Here is a 24395-nt window from a genome sequence, read left to right as displayed (position 1 = left end):
GGAAGGAGAAGCCCCGCTCCCACGACAGGGACAGGAGGCCCACACAGGGCAGAGGGCAGGGCTCGGCGAGCCGGAGAGCTCCCGAGGGACCGCCTCCCAAGGGGGCTGCCACCCCAGCCCTCTCCCGCCCCTGCTAGCCTCCGCCGTCTTGGCGTCGCGCTGGAGCTTGTCCAGTTTGCCTTCGTTGGCGCTGAGGAAGCTGCGGAGGACGCTGTTGTCGTGCAGGCTGCACTCCCGCCGGATCAGCTCCATGCCCCGGCCCAGCTCCTTGACGTCGAGCAGCACGTTCTCCAGGGACACTGCGGTCACAGGGGCCTGGCTGAGGCTGCCCCCACACCCAGCACGGCGCACTCGCGTGTAGGGGCTCGGGAAGGGAATGGAGGCAGTGAGCACGGGAACCACAGAGGCCGGTCTCCATGACAGCAGCTCCTGGGGGGGCTGCCCCGTCTCCCACAGCGGGGGCAGGAGCAGCTAAGAGCCACCCAGGTCCGCCACACTGCAGAGTTGCATGGAGTCTTGGGGCCAGCCCAAGGGAGCCAGGAAAGACCCAGGCCCCCTTCCTGGTCCTGCCCACCATGCACCTAGCTGGGAAGGCTGGGCCCAGCCTGGTGCCTGGAGGAAGGCTCCCTCAGCGGAAAGCTTTGAAGTTGTCAAAAAGCAGATAACAAAAGCCAGAAACCAACAGACCCCAGCACTCTCCTCCTGGCTTCCTGGGATTGTCCTGGGCCCGGCTGGCTCCCCTCACCTGCCGCAGCCTTCTCCACAAAGTGCAGCTCGTGCCAGAAGTTAGCCAGCTCCGGGTATTTCTCCTTCACCGTCAAGGCGATGAAGTGCAGCAGCGTCATCTTCCGGTCGGTGGACTTGGTGTCCAGGAGCTAGGCAGGGGCAGGGCAGAGCGAGCACTAAGCACCACGGCTCTGCAGCTGCTGCCCCAGGCCTTCCTGGCCCACGCAGCCTCACCATCTTACCAGATCCAGGCTCTGGAGCTTGAAGCCGTACACAGCTCCCCGCTTGCTACTGTTCATGTAGTTCCCCAGCGCGAGAATGATCTATCCATAGATACACAGGTGGCAGGGTCAGGCCAAGCCCTGCGGGTCCTGCCCCCCGCCTCCCCCCCAGGACCCGAGTGCCACCAGCAGCCCTGTCCATAGCTTTGCCCCACCTCCAACATCTGCTTCAGCTTCTGCGAGGACTTGACGGAGGCTGAGGCCGCAATGATGGCGTTGAGTTGCTGGAAGGCGAACAGGGACACTCGAGTGACAACCAGGCTGGGATAGGGCGAAGGGAGGCTGGGCGGGGAGGTGACCAGCAGGTGCAGGGGCCGTACCGGCGTGAGCATCTGGAGGTTGTCCTGGAAGTTTCCCAGGAAGGCCATGCCGGCCATGCGCTGCGTCAGCCGCTCCACCTTGCTGAAGAGCAGCATGAAGCGGTCCTCGGCCGCCAGCTCCTCCAGGGGCTGCCGCTCCCGCTCGTACTGCCGCAGCAGCTTCACCTCAGCCTCGGTGGGCAGGAAGCGCATGAGGCACTCGACGAAGTCCACGGGCAGTGTCTGCAGGTCAAACCTGCGGGGCCAGAGGGCACCCTCAGCGCACGCTGGCCCTCTTCCCCGCCACCCCCACCGGCCCCTGGTTCTCCAGCTCAGCGAAGGCTGGGTGTGGGGGAATGTGTGTGACACCCAGCCAGAGGCACAGGGCTCTTGGCACAGTACGGCAATCCTGGGGAACATTCCATGCTCCTGAAGCTTTGTTTCTGTTTTGTTTGGATTGTTTGTGTATCTATCTTTCTGAAAAGCAGAATGAGAGAGAGAGAGAGGAGAAGAGAGAGAGAGAGAGAGAGAGGGAGGAAGGGACAGAGAGAAAGAGAAATAGCTTTAATCTGCTGGTTTACTTCCCAAATGCCTGAAACAGCCCAGGCTGGGTCAGCCGGGAGCTCCATCCAGGTCTTTCCCACATGGGTGGCAGAACTCAAGTACTTGAGCCATCATTCACTGCCTCCCAGGCGCATCGGCATGAAGCATGACGGGAGGCAGAATGGCTAGGACCTGAACCAGGCGCTCCAGTCTGGCATCCCAAGTGGTGGCGTAACTCGGCCCAGTGTTGGCCCCAGTGCTCCTAGTTAAAAGCCCTCCCATGTCTTCCTCCTGCCCCCAGGATGAAGTCCAAACGCCTGAGCATGGCTCAGGAGGCCCACTCCTCTACGTTGTCTCTCCTGTTCCCCTCCCCACACTGAGGCCAGGCTCCACTTCAGTACCCAATGCACCACGATTCTTCCTCCGGGCCCTGACCTGGACTAATCTGTGTGCTGATCACCAGGCTCAGCGACGTGGCCCCTGGGCTGAGGCCTGCTTGGAGGAACTGCCCAGTATGGCTGCACTGTCCCGTTAGACTGGGAGCTCCTTGGGAGCAGGTCTGGGCTGAGTCCCAGCACCTCACACAGTGCGTGCCACACACCAGAGGCAGGACGTTTGGCCAAGCCAGGGGATGACCATGGGGTGGCACACAGAGTTCTGTTGGAAGCCCTGCGATCTAGCAAAAGCCATGCTCCTCGGTGGAGAGCTGGGCTGGGGGCCGGGGCCAGGTCAGCGGGAGCCTCACGTGTGGACGGCCCTGCAGATCTCCTCGGCTGAGCGGCCGGCCTTGCGTAGGGTGATGGCCAGGTTCTTGGCACGATTGGCTTCCAGCAGGGTCACCTTGCTGGCGGCCTTTTGCGCTGTCTTATTCTTGGAGCAGATGAGGTCCAGGGCAGGGCCCTGGGCTTTCGTCTTGAACAGTTCTTCGAACTTGTCCAGGTCCAGGTCCTACAAGGGTCAGCGAGAGCAGGCTGCTGTGGCCTCGTTCCACTAGAGCCAGCGCCCTCTGCACGGTCCATCTGGAGCTCAAACAGCTGCCAGGGCCCCCATTCTGTCTGAAGGCCTCTCCAGGGCCTCCAGGTCAGCCCGGGCCCCAGCCCCTGACACCGCCCTGGTTACCTCTAAGACCTTCTCGTCATCAAGCTCACTGAACACAGTGCCGCTGATCTGGTTGGGTTTCAGGGCCGTCCAGTTGAAAACGGGCAGCCGGAACTTGGTCTTGATTGGCTTCTTGATGCGAATGGCTGGCGAGGGAGGGGGAGCAGAGAGGCCCGGGTCAGGGACACCCACCCTTGGCCTCTCAGCCCTGCCCAGGGCCCTGGGGGACACTCACCTGACAGACCCACGGTCAACACCACAGAGGGGGCTGCGCCAGGGAGGGGTGGGGCTGGGGGACACTTGTCTGGGGAAACAAGAACGGCCCAGTGACCAGGGGCTCAAGACACTCCACGGGCTCCCGCCCCGTCCGTGAGGACTCCGATGGCCTCTGCCAACCTAAGCCCTCTCCTATGAAGAGCAGCATCTCGCGTCAGAGACCTCACCTCCCTCAGCCCTTCCTCCCCAGCCCACAGACAGCGTCGCGGTCCCAGCTTCCCGCGAGCAACACACTGCTGACTGGGGTCTAGGTCCCCACAGTGAGGCAGCCCCTCCTGGCTCCCAGGGATCCTGATTACCTGGTAATGGGGGAGGTGGAGGAGGCAAGGGAGGCGCTGGCGGCGGAGGCAGGGGCAGAGCCTCCTCGGAGGGTGGGGCTGGAGCCAGTGGGTCCAGCTCGGAGGCTGGGCCGCCCTCACTCAGCTCTGCAGGGCCTACCCTGGCCAGGGCCTCGCTGCCCATGGACTCCAGGCCCCGAGCACTGGGCTCCAAGTGGCACCGGCGCTGGAAGGCCTCCTCCTTCTCCTTAATGAGCCTCCGCAGGGTGTGCACCTGGTGGCTCGTGTTCTCGTACGTCTCCTATTGGACAGGGAAACGTGGGCTGAAGGCACAGCACTCACTGCCTCCAGAAGTGAGAAGAATCCCTACCCAACTTGTAGTGATCCCTGAGTATTTTAAAATGTACTGGGGCCAGCGCTGTGGTGTAGTGGATAAGGCTGCTGCCTGCAGTGCCGGCATCCCATATGGGCACCCGTTCGAGACCCGGCTGTTCCACTTCCGATCCAGCTCTCTGCTATGGCCTGGGGAAGCAGAAGATGGCCCAAGTCCTTGGGCCCCTGTAGCTGCATGGGAAGACCTGGAAGAAGCTCCCGGCTCCTGGCTTTGGATTGGCACAGCCCTGGCTGTTGTGGCCAATTGGGGAGTGAACCAGCGGATGGAAGACCTCTCTCTCTCTCTGCCTCTCCTTCTCTCTGTGTAACTCTTTCAAATAAAATGAATAAATCTTTAAAAAAATTGTACTGTATATGAGTGCAACTGCCATCTTTTCATTTGAACATTGTTTATAGCCCTCACCTATGTTCCTGGCCTTTTATTTGCTGAATGCTATTTAGTGGTGCATTAAAGCCTTTGGCTACATATAATGTAAGTTAAAAATGTTCTTTCAAAAATAGAGAAGAAAAAAGCCAAGGGCCTGTACACTAGGGTGTCTGGGAGGGTGCTCAGAGGAGTGGAGAGCCCGCTGGAGGGCCGGGGAAGCCGTGTGTAGAGCAATGGGGGAGTGGGGAGACCCGGCTGGCACCTAACGTGTTTCTGCTCCTGTCCATTCTCACCACGGGGCCCTCCAGGCCCACCTAGGGGCTGCTGCCGAAGCTCTGCTCAGCCCTTGGCTGCTCAGACTCACTACTGCCTATATCTCATCTGGCTGCGTATAAATAAATGCTCAGTTGGAAGCACCTGAGCACCTCTGGGCCTCCCGAGCTCCTGATACAGCACCAAGCAGGGGCTGGCAGGCACCCGTGGAGCTCATCGTGCAGTGATTTGTATTCTTAAAGGACGCTGGAGGGGGAGGGAGGACCTTGTCACACGACCTTGTAACAGAATGTTACTTTGAGGGAACAGAGAAGAGAATGAAATACCGGGTGGTCTCCCTGTTTAGGAAACCAGGTCCTAGGGTGTCTCCAGGGGCTAAAGTGTGTGGAGCTGCAGAGGCAAGGCTGGGAATGCAACAGGGCAGGATGACAGGAGCCTGAACTGGGACCCCCAGAGGAGCCCACTGGGGGTACCCCTCTCTGCACCCAGCCTCTTCTGTGTGTTTGGCCCACTGTGGCATCAGCTTCCCTCCCCAGCTAAAAACTGATGGAGTAAAATTATCAGCCCACCCTTGTCTGAGTGTTGCAGGAGTACGTCAAGATTCCGATGCTGGAGAACTGGACATGACTAGGGACAGAACGGAAGCCCCAGGCACGGGGGCCCAGGGTCGGCCGGGGACCCTCCCCAGGCCACGTGGTACCTTGATGCTCTCGAGCTCCTTCTCCCGCTGCAGCAGCTGCTTCTCCAGCTCCGCCACCCGCATCATGTTCTCGTTCTCCAGGTCCAGAAGCTTCTCTGTGAGCTGCCAGACGGCACATGCAGATCAGGCCTGGGCACTCAGTCAGGACCCAGGCCGTAGCCCTCCAAGGCATTTGTTTAAGACGGCTTCCCTACATCACTGCCGTGGGCCCACGGTCTCACACCCTTGGGAAACAGCCACAGATACAAGGCGGTTGGCCATTTCTGATTTTCTCAAGCCTGAAGCCACCGGGTGCCCAGGCTGGGAGGTCAGTGTGTGTTCCAGTGATGCAGGCTCTACAGGGCACCGCCTCCCCCCTCCCTGGGAGTGGGTTCTAAGGCTACCCTGGGGCTCAATCTGGAGGCAAGTGTGGGTCAGTCCAGGACTCCTACAACTCAGATGGCCCCACGGCAGCCCACGCAGGCCAGGGAGGACCACCTACATGGGACACGTGCTCCTCCAACTCCTCCACCTTCTCCAGGGCCACGTTCTTGGTCTCAGCATCTTCCAGCAACCCACCCACGTCAAATACGTTGTCCAGGTACGCCTGAATCTGCACCTGCAGCTTCTCGCTCTCCGTGTGCCTTGACTTCTGGGGGCAGAGCAGGCAGAGGGTGCTGGGAGCAGGTGCTGGGTGCAGACAGAGGCTCCAGAGAACCTCTGGAGAAAACTCAGCCATCATCCGTCCTGAAGGAGTCCCTGCCTCTGGTCAACGTCAGATTCTTGCCCCACCTGGAGGTGCTGGCCCAGGGAGCCCTGCACGAGGGCCCAAGGCCTGGGGCTCCAGGAATGTCCAGGACTCAGCTCTTTGACATGAAAACCCCTTTGTGATAGGGCTAAATGGGTCCTCACCACAACGGGACCCGGGCAGCTCACCTGCAGGAACTCCTCTAGCCCCAGCTTGGTAAACTCGTACTGCAGGTGGACCCGGAAGTTCATGTCTTCCACCGAGTGCACCACGATGTTGATGAACTGCATGCAGGCCACCTGGGGGAAGCGGCCAGCGACAGGGAAGACAGGCGGCCGTTAGGATGCCAGAAAAGTTAAGAGGAGTCTCACTTTGAAACATCGCATTTAAGATTCAGAGTACAAAGATGAGTAAATCACACGGAATGCATTCACGTGCAGATCCGGTGCTCTGAGTCCCTCTGTCCAACAGCAGGGTTTCTGGACACAACCTGAGTTAGCTGGAGGGCCTGTGCTGAAGGGGAGAGGAGCTGGAAGAAGGGCTTGGGAAAAGATCCACAACCAGGACAAAAAGGCCACAGGAAAAGGAGAAAGAGAGGAAGAGCTGAGACACACATGGGCATTGTCCTGAGTTTCCAAAAGCGCTCTGGCATGCCAGCATACAGGGAGCACTTGCTGGGCAAACAGAACCATTCCTGCCTGTATACGGAGTATTAAAACACGCCAAGGGTGTTGTGGCCGAGCAGGTAAAGCCGCTGCCTGCAACAAAGGCATCCCTGATGGGCGCCACTTAGGGTCCTGGCTGCTCCATTTCTGATCCAGCTCCCTGCTAATGGCCTGGGAAAAGCAGAGGAAGTTGATCCAAGTGTTTGGGCCCCTGCTACCTATGTGAGAGACCCAAATGACATGCCTGCTTTCAGTCTGGCCCAGCCATGGCTGTTATGGCCATCTGGGGAGTGAATTGCAGATGGAAGATTCTTTCTCTCTCTCTCTCTCTCTCTGTAACTCTAATGTTTAAATAAACCTTTTTTTTTTTTTTAGATTTATTTATTTGCAAGACAGAGTCACAGAAAGGCAGAGGGAGAGAGGGAGAGAGGAAGAGAGGGAGAAAGAGAGAGAGAGAGAGGGAGGTCCTCCATCTGCCGGTTCACCACTCAGATGGTCACAACAGCCAGAGCCATGCTGAACTGAAGCCAGGAGCCAGGAGCTTCTTCTGGGTCTCCCATGCGGGTGCAGGGGCCCAAGGACTTGGGCCATCCTCTACTGCTTTCCCAGACCATAGCAGAGAGCTGGATCGGAAGTGGAGCAGCTGGGACTTGAACCTGTGCTCATATGGGATGCCGGCACTGCTTTACCCACTACGACACAGCATTGGCCCCTTAAATAAATCAAGCTTTAAAAACCACAAGCGGGCCAGCACTGCGGCTCACTAGGCTAATCCGCTGCCTGCAGTGCCGGCACCCTGAGTTCTAGTCCCGGTTGCTCCTCTTCCCGTCCAGCTCTCTGCTATGGCCCGGGAGTGCAGTGGAGGATGGCCCAAGTGCTTGGGCCTTGCACCCGCGTGGGAGACCAGGAGGAAGCACCTGTCTCCTGGCTTTGGATCGGCACAGCGCGCCGGCCGTGGCAGCCATTTGGGGGGTGAACCAACGGAAAAGGAAGACCTTTCTCTCTGTCTCTCTCTCTCGCTAACTCTGCCTGTCCAAAAAACAAAACAAAACAAAAAACCCACAAGCATACACTGCAGGTCTGGTTGCACTCTCCAGGGGCACACGCCTGACCCAGGCCCAGCTCCTCACCATGAAGTCGATGTTACTGTCCTCATTCCGGAAATACTCCATCAGCTTCTCAAAACGGTGTAGCTCCTTGCACACCTGAATGAGCAAATGTCCTCAGTGCAAGGATCTGCTCCATGCAGAACCTGAGCCCCAGGACCTGGCTCCCAGGAGCACTGTGGCAAGGGGACTGGTTTGGATCCAGTTTAACCACAACCCCATCTAGGAAATGGGCCATCCTGGGCACTTCAGAGAAGGAAACCTGGGACCTGGAATCTGGCCCTGGCTGAGGAACCTGAGCAAAGGCTGAGCCCTCAGGCCAAGCCTTGGGGGCCTACAGGGCTGGGCCAAGAGGAAACCCCAGGGTGTGATGCTGCCAAGCTACTGGAGGAGGAGGAAGAAGCGAGGCTGTAGGCTGAGTCCTAGCAGGGAGGCAGGGGCGGGGCCGGCGTGCAGGAAAGTCCTCTGCTGAGAGCGGCCCAGAGGCTGCTCTGAACCTAGGGGCTGCAGGAGGAAGAGCTGCTTCCTGGCTTGAACAATGGATGCTAGGGAAGAGGTCCAAGGAGGAGGAAGGGGTGGGACAGCAGCTGGGGCTCGGTGTCGAGGAATCCCGTGTCCCAGCAGTTAGGTCGTTGGAGTCGGGCAGGAGGCTGGGGAAATTCCACCCAGGGGCTCCCTGTGCCCTCACTACGGCAGCCCAGGAGGCGGCCTTGCTAGCTCTCCCCTCCCGCTGCAAACGTCTCTGCTCCGGTTCACTGTATGAGAACCACAACGCAGTGAGGGAGGGGGGCGTATGAAGTGCAGACACCCAGGCCCCCACCCCCCCACCCCCCGCTCCTCGGGGAGGCTCTGATGCACAGCCAGTCAATCAGATGAGTTTCTAGCATGAGATCTTGTAAGACTGAAGTTCCGGTTTCGACTTAAAAAAAAAAGTGGGAGGGAGGCAAAAGGACTCATGCAGGTTGCTTAGCCTAAGTAGTCCCTGGATGCTACTACAATCTCAGGTGCTGGTCTGCCTGGCTCCCAATCTTCTCCCCCACACGTGCACGCACACACACACATGGAGGGAAGACAGGGAACTGACCTCTTTGAAATTGTCAAAGGCAGCAAGGATGATCTCGTGGCCTCCCCGCACCAAGCACACAGCTGCCAGGAGCTCTAAGACGAGGGCTTTGGTCCTAAGGGGAGAAGGAAGATTGGCACCCCGGCTCCCCATCCCGGCACCACACACAGTTCACAGCCATGGATGAGCGAGTAGGTCCCTCTGGAGGGTGCGGACAACCTTCGTGGTGAGCGGAGAGGGCAGGATTCAGAAAGGAGGCAGAGGGAGGAAGGCCTGATCCCTCTCTAAGCTGCACAGACCGGGGGGACAGCTGAGGTGAGGGGGCCAACCAAGGCTGTGCCCCTGGCTGCGAGCTCCAGAGGCTGCCAGGATTCCTGCTCAGCACAGCGGCACCCAGCCCTCCAGCTCCCTGGGCAGAACAAGACAGAGGGACTCACCTTGCGTTCTTGTTGTTGAGGCTGAGAGCAATCTCATTGACGGCATGGGGGTGGGACATGACCAGGTTGAATCCATACTGCAACGCAAAGAAGGGGGCCTGATGGCGGACCAGGGGAGCCCCTTGGGTGTCCTGAAGAGCAGCCCACTGGCAAGCAACCTCAGCAGAGGAGGCAGAGCACCCATGCCCAGCGTGGCCCCCGGACCTGATAGTTCATGATGGCTCTGAGACAGAGGATACAGACGTGGACGTCATCCTTCTGGCTCACCAGGCGCGAGTTCTTCAGGGCCCTGCGCCCGGGCAGTGTGCTGTACCTAGGGGAGAGGAGCAGGCATCAGGGGGGAGCGGAGGCTGTGGGGGAAGGGTCTGGGTGCCCTCACCCTCACCCTGACAGCAGGCTGCCCCTCAGCCACCGCATTAAAGGGGGAAGATGACTGCACCAGCAGCCGCAGGAGATGGCCTGCTTCCTCCTCCCTGGAACAGGCCTCTGCTTGGCAGCTGCGCAGGACCCCAGCTTTTCAAAGCTGCTGTCTAAACCACGCTAGCCCCGACGAGCCTCCAAACACAGGAGCTGCGTGGCCCTCCCTGTCCTCACAGCCATTGGGCGGAGCCGGCCCTGCTCCCACCTCCAGCTGCTGTAGTTTCTGTATAGACTGGGCAGGAGCACCCCCGTGGCTCTCATCCCACTTTTTCATCCCCACAAGGCAGTGCAAGGTCCCTGAAGGTGCAGGAGGGCCGGAGGGGCTATGTCAGGCTTTGCAAGCCCCCTCCGCGCCCTCAACCATGTTCCATGAACAACTAGGAAGCACAAATGGGATCTGCTTTTTCTAAAGGGTGAGAATGATCGCAGTGTCTGAGGACCAAACCCAGAGAGAGGAGGAGAAAGGCGTGGCCGCGAGAGAACAAGGGGATGGCGCCGGGACCCTAGGGAGCCCCGCTGGGCAGAAGGCGCTCTGAGAACTCTTCTGCCCAGTCTGCCTCCAGATGCCACAGCCCTGGAGAGGAAAGGCCTGCAAGGAAGGAATGGGCAGGGCAGGGCAGGGCAGGCAGGTGGGCTGGGGGCTGGTCTTGGAGCAGCTGATGGCAGAGAGAAGATGTGAGGGAAGGAGCCGGATCGGCCACACCCACCTGAGAAGCCCGGGAGGAAGGGCACAGTGAGAGTGAGGAATGAAGGGGCCCCCTGAGAGGGGGTAAGGAGGGGAGAGCTGGAACCCCAGGTGGGGTGGGCACAGCTGAGGGCCACGTACTTACCCAGGACAGACTGCTGGGCAGAGTCAAGGAGACAGAGAGACAGACCAGAGACAGACTGGCAGGCAGAGGGCAAGAGAGCTGAGCCTGGAAGCAAGAGTGGAGGGAGGTGCGTGAGCATTCACGCTGTGTCGGCCAGCCCGGCGCGGCGCGGGCGAGGGCGGGAGGCGGCGGGCAGAGCAGCGCGCACACATACCGGAGCACAGACTGACGCGCAGAGCGAGCGAGGCTGTTGGTGAAGGGGGCCGATAGGGCGCTGGGCGGCTGCAGGTCCTCGATGGACCTGCTCCAGGCGCGGAGCTTGTCAAATGCGCCGTCGTCAGCACTCTCCAGACCCTCAAAGTCAAACCTGGAGCACGAGAGGACACGCGTGCGCACACACAGGCACAGACGCGGGTCAAGCCAGGGCCCCTGGAGAGCCTGGCCCTCGCCCACCAGGCCTCCAGGGCAACAGGAAGCAAGGGCAGCAAGAGCGGAAGGTAGAACTGGGCAGCAGAGACCCGACACTGGGTGGGAGAGCCACCCACTCGGCATGGGGCGAGTGGGCACAGCACAGGAGGGGCTGTGAGAGCAGGAGACCGTCTCCTTTGCTCCCCTCCAGAGGGGCAGGGGTGGAGGGGGCATGGGCCCCAAGGGACAAGGGGAGCTGGCTGTCTTCCTGTACTTAGACTTAGCTCAGGAGTCGCTGTGCCCACAGAGAATCTTCTCCAGAGAGCGCACGGTGGACAAGGAGCCAGCTGCTGGTCCTTCCAGCTAGCAAATGGCAGAGGGCCCTGAGGGAGCCTCCCGCTCACTGGCTCTGGAGCTGACAGCCCTGAGACGGAGGGAAGGGGTCACAGGAGCCCCAGTGTGTTTAGTGGAGCACCACTGCCCCAGCCCAGCACTGGGCTGTAATGGACAGGCTCCATGGCTCTGGCTACTTGAGGCTTCTGGGTCTTTCTGGCTTCCAGGCTCCTGGGGCCTAGGCTTCTGAAGGGGAAGAAATCACAAGCTGAGATGGTGTCTGCTTCCGGGACCAGATGTTTCCCCCTTTGCAGCCTGTGAATGTGGTCGAGGCAAGGAAGGCAGCTGGGGACCACAAACCCACAGAAAGTCCCGCTCCTCTTTCCCCTTGCAGGTCTCTAGGGACCAAGAGGGCATCTCCTACAGGCTCTGCCCCCCGGAGCGCGCCATGCTCAGATGCACGCAGCCTGGGGCCAAGCCAGTAAGGGGGAGGTGGGGGCGGTGCTCCCTGGCCTGGGAAGCCACACCCACAAGGCCTGAAGGTTCCCAGGGAAGCAAGGAACAGGCTCTGGAGTCCTGATGACCAGGAGCCGTCAGCAGAGGGGCCTTCCGGACTAGGGGAACTGCTTGCTGGGGGCTCCCTCCCTGGCTCTGCAAGGCGCAATTCACAAATAAATGCCAACCCCTACAACGATGCAGTCTCCTCCATTCTCTCCTTGGAGTCTCTCTTCATAAAACAGAGTCAAAGGTGCTACCACGGACGCCATAGCACTGAGGTTCTGGTGGACTCTGGGTTTAGAGCAGCTGGGATTTGTTTGCTTTTCAAATAAGATAGGCTTATTTGGGAAAAATGATCGACATCTTTTTACTATAAAAGCCCTGAATTTAAAAAAAAAAATAACTTCAGCAAATGTTTTTCATTTCTTTCTATAAAAAGAGTGTGTGTGTGTGTTTTTTTTTTAACGGGTGGGAGGACGGCGAGGTGTGGCTTGTGCAGGGCTGGGAGTGTGGAGTGGGCACCTCTGATTCTAACACAGGCAGACTGAGAACAGTGACGGAGGCCAATCCCAGAGGCATTTGTTTGAACCCCTAAGGAGGTGGGACCTAAGACCTGCTGGGCAAAGAATGGCCGGTGGGCAAGGACAGTAATGAGAAAAGCTGCAGTCCAGGCTGGGGCGGAGGTCTGGAGCAGAGGGTTCCCAGGATGTGGGGAAAGCTGGCGAAAGTCACGGGCAAACAGGAAGCTAAGCCTCCCATCTGAGTTGTCCAGGGCCTACACCTGAGGGTGCTAGTCACCTCGCTGGTCGTGGCTGTAACCCCACACACGCTCAGGTCATGGAGGCTGAGGACAGCCAGCTTGATGACAATGAAACCAACAGGAAGGCCTCCACTGGTCCGGACACACACAACATCATCTAACCCTTCCACACAGACCTGCTGCGTCCCGGATGCAGCAGCCCTGGAGCGGGGGTCCCCTTTCCTAGAAGTGGGTGCAAGCTTGCCGGAGTCGTGCAGACAGTCAATGACAGAGCACCCTCTATCCTGCGCTAATGCACTTCCGGCTGCCTCAGACCCCCACCCCCCACCCCGCCTGCTGCAGACTGCTTCCTTTCTCTGCCCAGGTCAAAGGTCATGCTCCCTGTGTAACCTGCTCCCATCAGCAGGCTCATGTGTGCGAAGATGAGCCAATCCCAGTCATTCCCTGGACAGCCTGCGGCCTGGCATATGGACCTTTTTGGGTTCTGAGTCCAGGCTGCCCCTCGGTGTCTCCCTCCTGCACATCTGAGTGCACCACCTGCTCCAGCCGGCTGACCTGCTCGCTGACCCGCTCGCTGACCCACACATCCCCTCAGCTCACCTGGCCCCCCCTTCCTGGCCTGGGATTGCCCTTCTCCTGTTTACGGTTGGAATCAGACCTTTCCCGCCATCGCAGAACTGGCCTGCGGCTTCTGTAGTGGCCCACAACCTTAGCCCTGGAGGGTACTCACATGACAGAACACTGGGCAAAGGACAGGTAATCCACCAGCACGTCCAGGCCTTTGTTGTCGTCATTCAGAAATTCCCGAACCCACCTGCAGATGAAGGAAGCGGGGGAGAGGGGTTGTCTTCCACAAAGGTTCTGGAACCTAGCACCAGCCTGGAAAAACTCCAGGGCACAACATGATGTGGAGGTGTGGCCCAACATCTACATCCCATATCAGAGTATGTGGTTTAGTCCTGGTTCCTCTGCTTCCAATCCAGCTTCCTGCTGATGAACACCCTGGGAGGCAGCAGACGATGGCTGAAGTACTTGAGCCCCTGCCACCACCCACCTGAGACATCCAGATTGAGTTCTGGGTTTCTGGTTTCCGCTTGGCCCAGCCCCAGCAATGTGGCCATTTGGGAAGTGAACCGGTAGATACAAGATCCCTCTCTCTCTCTCTGTCTCCTTATTTCTGTCCCTCAAATAAAATGAAAATTATATATATATATTTAAAAATGACATGTTTGGGGCCAGCACTGTGGTGCAGCAGGTAAAAGCCTCTGCCTACAGTGCCAGCATCCCAGTTTGAGACCCAGCTGCTCCACTTTCAATCGAGCTCTCTGCTATGGCCTGGGAAAGCAGTAGAAGATGGCCCAGGTCCTTGGGCCCCTGCACCCACGTGGGAAACCCGGAGGAAGCTCCTGGTTCCTGGCTTTGGATCAGCACAGCTCCAGCCGTTGTGGCCATCTGGGAAGTGAGCCAGCAGATGGAAGATTCTCTTTCTGTCTCTCTCTCTCTGCCTGTCTCTCTGTATAACTCTGCTTTCAAATAAATAAATAAGTCTTAAAAAAATATGACACGTTCATCTGTGGTCATGCCATGGCCTGGACATCTGTGAGGGAGGGGAGCCAGGATGGGGAAAGGGCAGGCCCTTCCAGGCCCCTGGCTTTATCATGAAAGCTCTTCCGACAAACTAGCTCCAGGTACCCCATCCTTGCGGGCCAGGGCGCCAGATCAATCGATTCTTGCATGCCCTGTGTCTGGCACAAGGCTGGATACAGCATCCTCGCTCCCGTTGGCTGGAAGAACTGGAGAGGCACCTGAAACACTGACCACAGGCTGTGTGCGGTGCTGTGCTGTGTAGAGGCCCGAGAGTCCCCAACCTGACTGTTCTCTTGGTCAAGGAGCAGGCAGGAAGGATCAGAAGAAAGGTCTGGGACAGAGGTACCCTGAGCAAAGGGCTCTGTACCGAGTGCCAGACATGGAGGTTCAGGAAACAGAGAGCAGAAGGGGCTGTGCGGTGCTCTGTGCTTAGTCAGCACAAGCCTCGCAGAACAGGGAAAGGTTCGGGGGTTATCAGGAACTCCACAATGGCAACGGCCCCTTAGCCAAGCCAGGAAGGCAGCAGGCAGACAAGCAGGCACCCAAAGGACAGTGTCACCCTCTACCATCAGTCTCTGTGAGCTGAGCAGTCCCTGGAGTGAAAGGCAAGAGCAAAACTCTAGGGCACTATTCTACTGCACAGAGACACAAGACCCTCAGGACAAGACCCTGGCTCTCCTGAGTGCTCCACCTTCTCGAGACACCTGGGGGGTCTGGATCACCACCCAGAGGTGCCCAGGCAGGGCCACTCGTGCCCACAGCTGGAACGCCAGCGCCATGTTGACCGGCCGCACCCAGAGCCGTGCGGGCTGGGACTGGAGCACCAGGCCGGCTGAGATCTGGCAGCAGGCTCTGGCTGACGCCGGCTGACACCGGAGCTGCCTGAAGTTAGCTTCCTCTCTAGGGGCCGACAGGCCTCCCGTTTCCTGTCTGTCTGCTCTCCAGCTCCCCGCCCCCTTCTCATTTCCTGTCTGAGTCTACACTGCTATTTTCGGGATCTTGACACTTTGCACAGAGGTGAAAGGGCACCCAGGCAAGGCAGAGAAACCCACACAACCCAGGGGAGAGGAGGAGCCGCACAGGCCCCTGGAATCCCACTTCCCAGCCCACTGGCTCCCATCTGCCTGCTCCTGCGGGCCCTGGGGCCCACCAGGCTGGGAACAAAGTGGTATCCTCACTTCCTTGCTTGCCCTGGACTCTGGCCACACCGAAGCCACCACACGCCAGCCTGCCGGACTCCTGTGCTGGGAAGGATCCTGGCTGTCTCCTACAGCCACTCAGAGAAGGCCCCGTTCCTAAAATGTCCGGAATGGAGATCTGCCCTGGGAACGACGAACCAGGTCCAGACCTCTGACTTGTGTGCCAACTGACAAGGAGCCCCGGGGCCTGGGAAACGTGCTGCTGGGGCTTAGCTCCTGGCCAGCAGCCAGAGGGGCAGACACCAGGTGGGGGGGAGGGGAGGGGACCGTCACACGCAGCTCTGTGACTCTCTCCCAAGAAGAGTGGACCCCATCCTCACCCCCAGCACAGCAGGACTCACAAAGGAAGGCAGAAAGGCCCGAGAGGGAGGGAAGGCGCCACGGAGGGACGCAGAGAGGCGGGTGGTGCTTGGGAGCTGCCATCTGTGTCTCTCAAGCCTGCCCCCACCCGGGACCTGCTGGTTTTCCCTGCTATGAAGGATTCACATGGTAAAGGTACAGGCTTGGTCGCAGCAGCTTGGCCTCTGGCGTCTGGTCTACACATGACGTCTGGAGGCCATGCTCTGGGCCCCCCAGAGCACAGCTGCCGAGGCCAGGAACCAAACCCTTCCTGTTCTCGCCTGTGCCATTTCCCTTGTGATTGCTGCTGGGACTGGCCACATACAGGTGTCCTCTCCTTCTAAACAGCCCAGGACAGGCGCGGCCTGGGGTGGGCGAGCGGGAAAGGCTGATGAGGTCATCTGGCTCCTTCTACCCTACTCTCAGGAAGCCCAGGAACCTGGGGGCTGGCACCTGCCCAGCCGCCCCACCTCCACCCTGTCTCACTCCTATTAGTGCTTGCTTGTATACTGGCCTGAAGTCCCACATCGGGTGCCCTCATAGTCCTTTCTGCATGTATAGGTTCTCTCTCTCTCTCTCTCTCTCTAATTCCCTTACTGGGTATGGAGAGACTCAGTCACCTCTCATTGCCTCCTATCTTCCTTATTGGCTTCAAGAAACGTCTTCTGCCCATAAATACTGTTTTCTCCCGAATGAGCAAATGGCCCGGGCGACAAGAAGGCCAAATAGACCCTGAACAGGAACTAGGTCTCCATCACCAACACAACCTGCCCCCTGCCCCCAGCCTTCTCAGAGCCTCGCCTGGCCCAGCACCAGGCCACAGGCGGACTCCCATCTCAGCTGCTGTGGGAATGTCTCCCACTCAAAGCCGCAGGCTGAGGGCCCCAGGAGAGGCCTCAAGCTTGCCAGAGACATCAGCAGCTGGCAGAGCCGAGAGGGGAGAAGCCTGAAGCTCTGGGGGCCGGAAGCCATTCAAGAGGCACCTCTGCCCTGTGACCGGGGGGTGGGGGGGTGGGGGACAAGCAGGCAAACCACCCGCAGGGCACCCTGGGGCCCGTGTGCCAGGCCAAACCCACTCACCCGATGTGGTTGGTGCGGAGTGAGATCTCCAGCTCCCGCAGCACTTTGGTTGACTCTTGCACTCTCCTCCTGAACTTCTGTAAGCAGGGAGTCCCCCATCACTGATAGGCGCCCTAATCCAGCTCCACTTTACACAAAGCACAAGTGGTGGGGGAGAGGACACCCCAGGCCCTGGCCCCAAAGCCCAGGAATTCAACCCCGTTTCTCGAGCAGCTTTTGCTACCCCAGCCCCCAAAGGGTTTGCCCCCCAAAACCAACAAAACTGTGAAGGGTGGCGGGGACACAATGGCCCATACTTCACCTTCCGAGTGACACTGGGGTCCAGGAAGCTTTGGAGCTTTTGGATGTAAGTGTGGGGAGGATTCTTCACCTGGAACCGCTCCTGTGAGAGAAACAAGTCCAGGTACGCACACAGGGACTAACTGAGGAGGGCGCTGGGGGGCAGGGTGTGTTCTTCAATGGTTGAGTGGCACAGCACCCCTAACAGGTAACCGGGAATAACCTCAAACTCACACTGCATTGCTGCTGGGGGTGGGCGGTTGTCATTAACATGGTGTTCAGTGCGAGGGAACTCAGCCTCACAAAGCTGTCCCCCGGGCCCTCGGCACCGCCCACTCCGCGGGTCCCTTTCTGACTCGTGCTCAGCCATCTCCTCCTCCAGTCAGTGCTCCCGAGTTTGAAATGTTTTTGGGACCGCAGTTGCGAGCAGCATCCAAAATAAAGATGTGACTGGGAAACATCATTTCCTGCCTGGCCAACGATGGACAGGGATGAGGAAGGCCAAGGGGAGGGTGCCTGGCCTCTGGAAGCCAGCCCTCTCAGCCCCAGATGCCGCAGCTGAGGTTGGCCTGGCTTCGCGGCATGAACACAGTTCAGGGCTGAGAACACGCGAGCTCCCTAGGCCTCAGGCCCCAGCAAGCCAAACCAACCTCAGATACTCAAGCCTCCTTTTAGCGAGGTCATCCCTCAGTCCCGTCTACACAGGGCACAAGGACCAGCCTCCCTGTTTTGGCCCAACCTGCCCCACTCGGATTCAAGGGAAAACTTGAGCATTCTGGTCCCAACACAACAAAGCTATCTGAAAGAGTGTGGTGGAGGCTGCAGACTGGTAGAGAGGAGGGGCCAGGGAAAGGCTGGGACCTGCAAGCAGGTGAAAGCAAAACGAGATGGCTTGGGAAAGCTGCAATGACGTGATCCAGAAAAGGCAGATTAGCAACCCAAGAACTTCAATACCAAAGAGCTGCTGTCTTCCAAAACTCCACCAAGTGCTAACCAATTCTCAGTGTAGAACGAAAGGAAACGGGCCCGCTGGAGAGGAGGAGACGAGCACGAGGGCCTGTGAGGCATCATCTTAGCTGGGTCCAGCAGCTGCACAGCCCTGGCCCCTGCCCACCTGAGCGCAACCCTGGCTCCATTAGCTAGCCGCACCAGGCGGGATGCTGAGCTGTGGGTTCTTCACCTATGAAATGCAATGGTGCCTTCCTCAGGGCTTTCCCTTATAAGGATTAAATGAGCTATTTCAGTATGTACAGGGCACCTGGTCCATAATCAGCACCCAGCAAATTTTAGTTACTATGATTTTGTTCAGAGCTTGAAATCTGTCCATGAGGAAGCCAGCTCCATGGCCAAGGCTGGGAATCACACTGCCCACGCTCTGTGCTGGTACGGAGGTAAGAGCCAAGGCTCCTGGCTCTGCAGACAGGCTTGGCTGAGTGCACAGCTCATGTGTCCTCTTCAAATGCATGCAAGGGGAAGAGCCAGGTCATTGGTATTAGATTTTGATTCTGAGTACAGCCCAGATGTGCATTCTCTTCCAGGTGTGTGCACGACTCATGTGCATACAACAATCTCTGACTGTTCTGAGGTCTGGGGACAGGAGGCTAAGGACAGGGGCTTCTTCCTTTGCCAGTTCTGGGGCAGAGTGAGACGGAAACGGCCCTGTGGGGCACCTCGCCAGGCACAGCCCTAACCCTGAGGAGGCAGCAACGGACTCTGCTGGGAAAACTCCCAAATGCTCCATGGCCACCCTGCCCCCCAGACCAACACAAACCACCTTCCTGCTACCACCCGCTGGAAGACATCCAGACAGCTCTCAGAGGGAGTGAGGGGGACGTGGCTGACCAGCAAGAGTCTTCTTGGTACAGGAAGTGAGCGAGCGCTGAGGGCAAGGCACCTGAACAGCCCAGGACACAACTCCCCACCTCCCTGCTCTTCCCCAGGCCCCATACCTGGTCACAGATGAGATCCCACTTCTTCTCGTTGTCATACTGTCGCAGGAGACGCGCCTTGTCAGGGGGCAGGTTCATGGAGCTCTGGAGGAGAGAACTGAAGTCAACAGGGCTGACTGCTCCCTACCTGCCCACACCCTCCTACTGCGGACCTCAGGCTCCACCCTGACACAGAACGCCTAGAGAGGTGAGGCCTCCTGCCTCCCCTTCCGAGTTAATCCAGTTTGCTTCAGCATTGTCTTTTAAACCACAAGCTGTGGAATCAAGGTAGTGAGCTAAGATTAATGGTATCTGAAATGGAAATGAGCAGATTAAAACAGGACAGAAAAGGAGCCGGAGCTGTGGTGTAGTGGGTCAAGTGGCTGCCTGCAGTGCCGTCATCCCTTATGAGCACCAGTGAGTCCCGGCTGCTCCACTTCCAATCCCACTCTCTGCTGTGGCCTGGAAAAGCAGTGGAAGATGACCCATGTCCTTGGGCCCCTGCTCCCATGTGAGAGACTCAGAGGAAACTCCTATCTCCTGGCTTTGGATTGGCACAGCTCTGGCTGTTACAAGCATCCATCTAGGGAGTGAACCAGCAGATGGAAGACCTCTCTCTCTCTCTCTACCTCTCCTCTCTCTGTGTAACTCTGACTTTCAAATAAATAAATAAATCTTAAAAAAACAAAAAACAAAACAAAAAAAAACACAACAGGGGCCAGTGCTGTGGCGCAGCAGGTTAACACCCTGGCCTGAAGTGCCGGCATCCCATATGGGCACCGGTTCGAGTCCTGGCTGCTCCTCTTCTGATCCAGCTCTCTGCTGTGGCCTGGGAAAACAGTAGAAGATGGCCCAAGTCCTTGGGCCCCTGCAAGCATGTGGGAGACCCGGAGGAAGCTCCTGGCTCCTGGCTTCAGATCGGCGCAGTTCTGGCTGTTGCGGCCAACTGGGGAATGAACCATCGGATGGAAGACTCTCTCTTTCTCTGCCTCTCCTCTCTCTGAGTAACTCTTTCAAATAAATAAATAAATCTTAAAGAAAAAAAAAAAAAACCAACAGGACAGAAGATAGCAGAATTCATTTCAAGCAGGACGTATGCACTACAGTTCATGAAGCTTTTATCTCTCATGCATCTATGAGTATACAAACACGAAGGTACTTAAAAAAAGTTATAGAAAATAAAATTAAATATTCCGGTGCAAAATATTTTAAATTCACGTAGTTTTTTCATAATATGCATTTTATTTTTAAACTTTACGTTAGTTTTTATTATTTGAAAGGCAGAGTGACAGAGAAAGAGAAACAGAGAGAGAGAGAGATCGTCCATCTGCTGGAATGGCCAGTGTTAGTAAAATGGCACAGTCTCATCTATGGTGTGATCTACATCCTGACACCATTTTATTTTATTTATTTATTTTTTAAATTTTTTTTTATCTGACAGGTAGAGTTACAGACAGTGAGAGAGAGAGAGAGAGACAAAGAGAAAGGTCTTCCTTCCATTGGTTCACCCCCCAAATGGCTGCCAGGGCCAGCGCTGTGCCCACCTGAAGCCAGGAGCCAGGTGCTTCTTCCTGGTCTCCCATGTGGGTACAGGGCCCAAGGACCTGGGTCATCCTCGACTGCCTTCCCGGGCCACAGCAGAGAACTGGACCAGAAGAGGAGCAATCGGGACTAGAACCCGGCGCCCATATGGGATGCCGGCGCCACAAGGCAGAGGATTAACCAAGTGAGCCACGGCGCCGACCCGTCTGACACCATTTTAAGCTCTAGCCCCCGCTGCCATTGCTAGAAGCCAGGTGGCCACATGGCCCAACCACTGGTGTCAGCTCCACACCCATCCTAATGGGATTCACTGCTCCTGCTTCCCTGCCTGCACCCAGCAAAGTTTTAAGAGGACCTGTTTCTGAACACATGGCTCTCTTTCTCTCCGTCTATGCCTCTCTGTCCCTCTCTCTGTCTCTGTCTCTCTTTCTCTTTCTTGTTCTCTCTTACACTCTACTTCTCTTTTCCTTCTTCACCCCTTCCCTGTCGGGTTTTCCCCCAATAAACCCTTTCCCTTACTCCGGTGTTTAGTGTGTTTTGTGGCGGCCTTACAGCCAGGGCTGGGCCAGGCTGAAGCCAGGAGCCACTCTGGTCTCCTACATGGGTGGCAGGGGCCCCAGTACTTTGGCCATCTTCCATTACTTTCCAAGTAATTAGCAGGGAGCTGGATTGGATGTGGAGCAGCCAAGACTGATATGGGATGCCAGATCAGAGGTCGAGACTTAATCAGCGGTACCACAATGCTGGCCTCCACAACACAAATGTTTTATAAAACCCTTGTATGCATGGATTTCAGAAATGTTTGCAACCAAAACCAAAAATCCTTATCTTGTAATTCCATTTTCCATGAACTTTTTGAAGTCTATCACGTAAGTGTAGGATGCAGTTGTTTGCATGGGCAACCTCCCTGCACCAGGGCAAATCCTGAGCCACCTGCTGTGACTCACCCCACCCCCACCTTTCCTCACATCGGGAGGAGGGACTGAGGAGGACATTAGCATACAGGTAACTGCTCACATCTTTTAAAGAAAACATTTACAAAAATTCAGGACTTTTCGACACACTTTCCAGGGAATGGAGACACAGCAAAGCGTCTGACTTTGGTAAGATACTCCAGTGCTGGGTCTCGAGTAACAGGTCAGCAATCATTTTGGGGGCCGGTGCTGTGGCGTAGCAGGTAAAGTTGCCACCTTTAGTGCCAGCATCCCATATGGGCGCCAGGGTTCGAGACCCAGCTGCTCCACTTCTGATCTAGCTTTCTGCTATGGCCTGGGAAAGCAGCAGAAGATGGCCCAAGTCCTTTGGCCCCTGCACCCATGTGAGAGACCCAGAAGAAAGTTCCTAGCTCCTGGCTTTGGATCGGCACAACTCTGCCCACTGCAGCCAACTGGGGAGTGAACCAGCAGATAAAAGACCTCTCTCTCTGTCTCTACCTCTCTGCCTCTGCCTCTCTGTAACTCTGCCTTTCAAATAAATAAATCTTTAAAAAAAATCATTTTGTTCTGCTTACTACCATTTGCTGAATAAAGAACAATGTGTGAATAAAGCCCAAGGCATCTGCGGCCCAGCCCTGCCCGTGCCACGCCCACCTTTCCCTCCTTTATCCCCAGCTAGCCAAACTTCCCTCCCCTGAATCAGTCTGACACTGCGGTCTGTTCACTGCACCTGCCACCTGCCAAGCTCCTGAGTCAAACCAGATCGCCACCTGCTAACCACGTGACTTCACGCGAATCCAGTCTCTTCTACCAGCTTGCTGTCAGTCACCCGGAGCACCTTCCTCTCACTGTGTTCTCTGCCTACTGCTCCAAGGTCAACCCAACCATGACCACCAGGGAACCTAACCATGACCATCTGGCTCAACTCTGCCCACCCCGTGACATCCTCATCACTGGGGACGGGAGCTGTGTGCCACCAGGGTCCCAGGGGGCCACCAGCCCCTGCATTATCCCACAATGACCCTGGGAGGATCTCATTCTCTAAGGGACCAAGAGAAAATCTTTAAACATCATTTATTTCCATCACATTTACCCATCTGTTACACTCTTATCTCCTACATGCTACCAAGCCAGCTGCAGGGCTGTGATCATTCTCACAGCCTCCAGTCCCAATAAGCAGCTTCTGAACTGAACTGAACTGCTGGTAAATCTCTGGCTAAGACGCCCCAGATCCAAGTGCTGGGCCCATCTACTTGGCTGCAAACAGGGTCACTACGCAGTTGAGGTCTCTGGTTGAAGTTTACAAACGGAAGGCACTAGAACCATTCAAGGAAGGCAGCAAGAGAAGAAAAGAGGGAGACCGCCCATCCATCACACTTCTCCCGTGGTTTCTGCCGTGTGTGAGTCTGCCTCAACTTCCGCAGGCAAGAGGGGCCGGCCGCGTCCTGCCTGTCACCAACAGCACAGCAGACAAACACGAGGCTGGAATGCTCTCTCTGGAACTACTTTGCAAAAAGGGCCAGCTCAGCACGTCTGTGTGCCCAGCAGGACGGGAGTAGGAGGCCTCAACAAAACCGGCCCAAAGGCCCAACGCAGGCCCAGCGCAGGGCTGAAACCTAAGTGGAGCCAGGCTGCTGCTGACTCAGAAGCGAGCAAAACCATCCCCAGCCTCTGTCCGTGTTCTGGACACGTCCTTGTCATCCGACTGTTTCTCCCAAGTCTGTGCCATGAAAATAGTTTTCTGTTGTCTGCTCTGGAAGAGAGCCACGGAGGAGGAGGAGGAGGGCAGGGGAGAGAGCGGGGGAGGCAGCCTGTTGCTGTGGGGCACACATCAGCTCTGGTCTAACCCCGACTTCCTCCCTCAGCCATCCACTGCCAGCTGCTGCGGCTGCACCCCCTCCCAGGTGAGCCGGTGGGACACACCTGGTCCCCTCTGGGCTGCAAGGACAAGCAGAGCCACCTCTGGGAGCCCATGAGCATGGAGGAGACGCATCAGGGACCTAGCGACTCTGAGGTCATCAGTACGCAGAGCGTGAAGCAGCTCTGCCCACAAGCCCCACACACTTTCTAGATGCTGGCCCCAGCCTTCTCCATGTTTCAAGGCTGAACTGTGGCAGGGAAGGGGAATCGCCCCAGCCTCTAGCACTGCGGGAGGAGCCACCTGCAAGGGAGGAAGGCCTAGGGCCTGGCCAGGGCAGTTCTAGTCCAGCCAGGTAAGGGAATCAAGGTTCCTGTGTGCATCCCATAATGTGTGTTGAGTCTAGCAGGGCTCCAATGTCTAGCAGACGTTGGATCTCTGCCCTTTAGAAGGACAATGTCTTGAGTTCCAGGGACAGTCAGTGAGCATACCTGACACAGTTCTGGTCAAAGCAAAGGTTTGTCTCCTTGCTGTCTTGTTCAGCGGTTCCACAGACTGCGGCTCTCAGAGGCAGATCTGAGCTAGGTCTCTGCTCCCCGCTCCTCAAATCCTTGCTGAATGGGAGCAGAGAGCACTCACTGGAATGAGAGGGCCAAGAGCAACTCCGTGCCCTTCAGTCATTGGCCTTGGAGAACTCCTCCATCAGCTGACGATAATCTCCCTGCTAGGCAGGGTTTTACGAGGATTAAATGAGAAATGCTTTGTGTCTGCACGCGTCTGAGACACTGTGGGTGTTCCTCACAGCTCCCTTCTCTCTTTCCTCCTGAAAAATCCTACCCGAGCAGGCGTTGGGCACAGTGGTTAAGAGGCAGGTTGGGACACCCCACGTCCCATGTCCAAGTGCCGGGTTCAAGTTCTGGTTCTGCTCCCAATGCCGGCTTCCTGCCCATTTGCGCCCTGGGAGGCAGGAGGTGAGAGAAGGGAAGGTGAACTTGACTTGAAAGCAACCCTGGTATTAATCTCTGAAGCACAGGGACCCAGCAAGAAGTCGAACAACAAACACCTAATGGGAGGCGGCAGTGAGGTGTGGAATGGATGCTCCCCCGGCAAGACTGCTTTGGTATGCACCAGGAAAGCACTGCTGGTCAACCTGTCACCCCCCCATGAAGCCAGAAGGGAGGCAGCGTG

At 57.3% G+C, this 24395-nt stretch overlaps 1 protein-coding gene across 5 annotated transcripts in view; it reads right to left on the bottom strand.

Moving 5' to 3' along the window:
* Nucleotides 1–24395, bottom strand: part of FMNL3 (formin like 3) — a 59165-nt gene that overhangs the window by 2676 nt on the left and 32094 nt on the right. For 2 of the 5 annotated variants that reach the window (XM_062203700.1, XM_062203703.1), the window contains exons 2-22: nucleotides 18894–18977; nucleotides 16967–17047; nucleotides 16666–16742; nucleotides 13191–13274; nucleotides 10676–10828; nucleotides 9437–9545; nucleotides 9233–9309; nucleotides 8817–8910; nucleotides 7757–7831; nucleotides 6150–6260; nucleotides 5716–5865; nucleotides 5235–5336; nucleotides 3523–3802; nucleotides 3183–3251; nucleotides 2969–3093; nucleotides 2595–2797; nucleotides 1328–1562; nucleotides 1163–1231; nucleotides 969–1049; nucleotides 746–875; nucleotides 139–299 (exon numbers count right to left, since the gene is read on the bottom strand). In XM_062203700.1, coding sequence (XP_062059684.1) covers nucleotides 139–299; nucleotides 746–875; nucleotides 969–1049; nucleotides 1163–1231; nucleotides 1328–1562; nucleotides 2595–2797; nucleotides 2969–3093; nucleotides 3183–3251; nucleotides 3523–3802; nucleotides 5235–5336; nucleotides 5716–5865; nucleotides 6150–6260; nucleotides 7757–7831; nucleotides 8817–8910; nucleotides 9233–9309; nucleotides 9437–9545; nucleotides 10676–10828; nucleotides 13191–13274; nucleotides 16666–16742; nucleotides 16967–17047; nucleotides 18894–18977 — 2550 coding nt within the window. The remainder of the gene's footprint in view (nucleotides 1–138; nucleotides 300–745; nucleotides 876–968; nucleotides 1050–1162; nucleotides 1232–1327; nucleotides 1563–2594; nucleotides 2798–2968; nucleotides 3094–3182; nucleotides 3252–3522; nucleotides 3803–5234; nucleotides 5337–5715; nucleotides 5866–6149; nucleotides 6261–7756; nucleotides 7832–8816; nucleotides 8911–9232; nucleotides 9310–9436; nucleotides 9546–10675; nucleotides 10829–13190; nucleotides 13275–16665; nucleotides 16743–16966; nucleotides 17048–18893; nucleotides 18978–24395) is intronic. The other 3 variants (XM_062203702.1, XM_062203704.1, XM_062203701.1) reach the window with 2 other exon arrangements.

Source organism: Lepus europaeus, chromosome 10 (genome assembly GCF_033115175.1).
Source record: "Lepus europaeus isolate LE1 chromosome 10, mLepTim1.pri, whole genome shotgun sequence".
Classification (NCBI taxonomy): Eukaryota; Metazoa; Chordata; class Mammalia; order Lagomorpha; family Leporidae; genus Lepus; species Lepus europaeus.
The sequence above is the reverse complement of the archived record's forward strand: the minus strand, read 5'-3'. Positions and strand labels throughout refer to the sequence as shown.